This window comes from Pteropus vampyrus, unplaced genomic scaffold (genome assembly GCF_000151845.1).
Source record: "Pteropus vampyrus isolate Shadow unplaced genomic scaffold, Pvam_2.0 Scaffold364, whole genome shotgun sequence".
Taxonomy (NCBI): Eukaryota; Metazoa; Chordata; class Mammalia; order Chiroptera; family Pteropodidae; genus Pteropus; species Pteropus vampyrus.
Genome location: NW_011889145.1, coordinates 461,417 through 465,057, shown reverse-complemented (window position 1 = coordinate 465,057; position 3,641 = coordinate 461,417). Strand labels below are relative to the sequence as shown.

Sequence of the window (3,641 nt, the reverse complement as noted above, 5' to 3'; positions counted from 1 at the left end):
TGGGCTCAGTGGCCCAGGCCGGGGAGGGGCTGTCCCTTGGGGACCTGACCGTGGCCTCGCTTTCTTTTCTAAAGGTGATCAGGGTGACCGGCTTCCTGAAGGGCCTCTACACGGACGCTGAGATGAAGTCGGATAACGTGAAGGTGGGTGTGAGCGCCCCGGCCCCTCGCGCGGTCAGCGGGGTGTTTCTGGAGCCGTGTTCTGGTCGCGTGCCGTTTCTGTGCGGGCTGCGGGGCAGTATGAGGCCGTCACCCGGTCTCACTCCCTTTTCTCATTTTCAGCGACTGCAAATGATGGTATTTTTGTCCACTGAGAAATGGAACTATGTTTCAAGGGCACATGCCGGCCCTTCCACTGGTATTAAAAGCGTTAATGAGTTGTTTTTGTTTTGTTGTAAAGACTCAGTATTTCTAGGTATAACACCTAAAAATAGCTTTTCGTGTAAATAGGAAGTGTGCCTCTTGAACATGCTGACAGTAACGCAAAATTTTTTTGAAGTCTTTTGTTATTCGTACTTTGGGAATCTTTCAGGATAAAGACGCAAAAATTAGCTTCCTTCAGAAGGCCATAGACGTGGTAGTCATGGTGACAGGAGAGCCACTGTCTGCAAAACCAGCCCGGATCGTGGCCGGGCACGAGCCCGAGAGGACGAACGAGCTGCTGCAGAGGATCGGGAAGTGCTGCCTCCACAAGGTGAGGCCGAGGGCCGGCCCCTGGAGCTTGCCGGTTCTGGGGAGCGGAAGTGGCGGGGGGGCTCCCCAATGTACCGTGGGCCAGCAGTGATCCGAGGGAGCTCGCTGGGGTCTGGTGAGCGCTGAGCTTTGAATCTGCTCCCACCTGTTCTGGAACCTCGTAGTCACAGGCAGAGGAGCTTAAGACTGAGCAGCGACGCAGGCGACACGTTCCGTGGGCTTCCTCAGTGAGACTCACGGCCCGTGGCTCTTGGGGCTGGAGGCTGCGCGGCCGGCATCCAGGCCCTGCGCCCCTCCTGTTGGGCCTCCTTTCAGGGCGGGTGACTCTTTCCAGCCCGCCCAGGTGGACGCAGGAGCTGCGTTTCCTCTTTGGGGCTCCTGCGACGTCCCTGTTCTCTGCCCGCTTTTCAGCCTCTGGTGTCTGCTTCTCCCCGCCACCCCCCTGCCCCCGTGTCTCCCAGTTCTTGTTTGCAGAGCTACGCTGCCTGCCGGGAAATCCTCTTGCATTGTACAGGGACTGGGGGTGTTACTTCCTGAGACCCTCACTGTGGGCCGCTCTGGTGAGATCCAGCCCTGCCACGTTTGCCGGAATGTTGGCGAAGTCTCGCTTGGAGATGGGGGCAGGCACCCCAGGGCCCGCCTTCTCTGTGGGAGCCGGGCAGCAGCCAGCGGAGCGGAGTCGGACCTTTGTCGAGGGCATAGCTAATACAGCCCTTCATGTACCGATGGGCCGTGGGCTGGGGGCCGACCTGTGTCTTTACTGAAGTGGTTAGAGGTGGGTTTGAGCCCACACAGCAGCAGCGGGGTGGGGCACAGTGACTCCCAGGAGATCTCGAGAGCCTCGCCCCACACTGCCTCCGACTTGCAGCCTTGGAGACTTGGAGACGCAGAAGCTGGTTTTGCTGGCGCGCCGGTCGCCAGCTCCCAGCCCCGTGTCCTTCCTGCTGCTTCTTTCTAAAAGGCAAACCGGACTCCCGCCTTCCCTGCCAAATCCACGGCCAGCTTTCCGTCGCGCTGGGGGGTGCGGCGGCAGCCAGCTCGGGGACGGGGCTCGCGAGGCTCTGCAGAGCTGCCGCTGCTCCCGCCCTGCAGCCGTGGCCTCTCCGCTCCAGCCGTGCCGGTCTCGGGCGCTGGTTGTGCCCCCTCCCTTTTCGGTCCGAGCCGCCTTCTTCCTCCCAGCCCCGGTGGCAGCGCCGGGGCTGCTTCCTCCCAGGCTGACTTAGGCGCCCCCGCCGTGTCCAGAGCTCACTGCCATCTGATCCTGGTGGTTGGCTGTCTCCCCCAGCGCGCAGTGTGTTCTCGGTCCGGGGTCTGGGGCCCGGGTTCTGGGGCCCGGCGAGTCACGCTCACTTGACGCCCTGCTGGGGAATGAGTGAGTGGCCTCCTGACCGGAGGTGTGCAAGGCTGTGGCGGCGGTCAGCCATGCCGCAGGGGGTTCCGCACGAGCTGGGGCTTGAGTCGGATCTTCCTCCAGGCCCCTTAGTGCTGGGCTTTCGGGACCCCGTGGGCGGGGACAGCTTTGCTGTCCTTGAACGGCACGCGTCCACACCTGACAGCTCGGGTGGCATTGAACCGGCTTCGTTTAGCTCGGGGGGACCCTGGCGGTGACAGCGACCTGTGGGTGCCGGGCTGTGTCGTAATGGCACACGTTCTTCCTGGCTGGTCCTTCCAGTTTCACGGGCCTGAAGAATCTGTTTAGTGAGCTGCCTTTGAATCTTGCCGTTCTCATTTATCACTCGTGCTAATCTCGTTTTCGTCTTGCGTTTCATTTCCTCCCGTCGGGACAAGCTGTCCAGCGACGACGCGGTGAAGAGAGTGTTGGCTGGAGAGAAAGGCGATGTGAAGGGAAGGACCTCACTGCCCGCGAAACCTCAGGAGCCGGACAACAGGAATGCGAGAGACGAAGGGCCCAGGGCCCCCAGAGAGAAAGAGGTGGGCCGCGGGCTGCAGCTGCTGGAGGGCGAGGCAGCCCGGCTTTCGTAGTCCGGGCAAAGACCCTTTCAGGTGCTATCGTTGTCCAACTTCTCTTTTCCAGGATAGAAAAAACTCTGAAAAAAACGAGAGAAGCACGAGCAGAGATGGAAGACAGAAAGAAGAAGCGAGAGAAGAAAGCGAGCCGAGAGACAAGGAGAGAGACAAGGAGAGGGCCAGGGAGAATGGCCGCGAGCGGCACAAAGACCCCGAGAGAGACAGAGCCAAGGCCAGGGCCAGGCAGGACAAGGACAAGGACAGGGACAGGGGCAACAGGGAGCGGGGCAGAGACTCGGAGCGCGAGAGAGAGAGGAAGCACGAGGCCTCCAAGGAGAAGGAGCGCGAGCGGGACAAGGGCAGGGACAGGGACAGGGACAGGGACAGGCGGAAGGCGAGAAACGGGGAGCACTCCCGCAACCCCGACAGGGAGAAGAGCAGAGAGCACGAGAGGCCGGAGAAGGTAAGCGCCGTCCGCAGCCGTGTCTGTGGCCGGGCGTGCGTGCTGCGCTCCGGCACGGTGGCGTCTGCTGCAGCGCGACGGGGGGCTGGTGGTTCCCGCGTTAACCGAGGGTCCTGACAGCCTCGGATTCCCACCGAAGTTCAGAGAGGCGCGGCGGTGTCGGCCGGGTGTTGCCGGGGTCGGCCTGCACTGTGCGAGTGCGCGTTGGCGTGTGTCCCTGCACACTGTGCCCGTGCTCGGCGGGCGGGCGGCGCTCCCCGTCAGGTGCGCCTGGGTGGCCCCTGGCGCACAGACATGGACGTGGCTGCGTGTGTCGGGCCAGGGCCACGCCCACACCTCAGGCAGCCGTGGGCAAGTGCATTGAGACCCCGGCTTACCGTGACTTTAGTTTAATGAAATGTTCAGGTAAATTTAGAAGTGGCCAGAAAATTTCTTTGCTTTCAGACAGTGTTTTCAAAATGTGCGATTGCTGTGGGCTCGCCCGGGGAGTTCAGGCGTCCCGTCAGGCCTGCTGCTCC

The 3,641-nt window shown here is 61.9% G+C and overlaps 1 protein-coding gene across 1 annotated transcript in view; it reads left to right on the top strand.

The window, feature by feature from the left end:
- Positions 1 to 5: 5 nt before the first annotated feature.
- The window catches only part of TRAF3IP1 (TRAF3 interacting protein 1), a gene marked incomplete at its 5' end in the record, with an annotated part of 43,913 nt that continues 40,277 nt past the window's right edge, over positions 6 to 3,641 (top strand). The window contains 4 exons of the mRNA XM_023522927.1: positions 6 to 143; positions 532 to 693; positions 2,481 to 2,624; positions 2,728 to 3,234. Of these exons, the coding sequence (XP_023378695.1) occupies positions 6 to 143; positions 532 to 693; positions 2,481 to 2,624; positions 2,728 to 3,234 (951 nt within the window). The remainder of the gene's footprint in view (positions 144 to 531; positions 694 to 2,480; positions 2,625 to 2,727; positions 3,235 to 3,641) is intronic.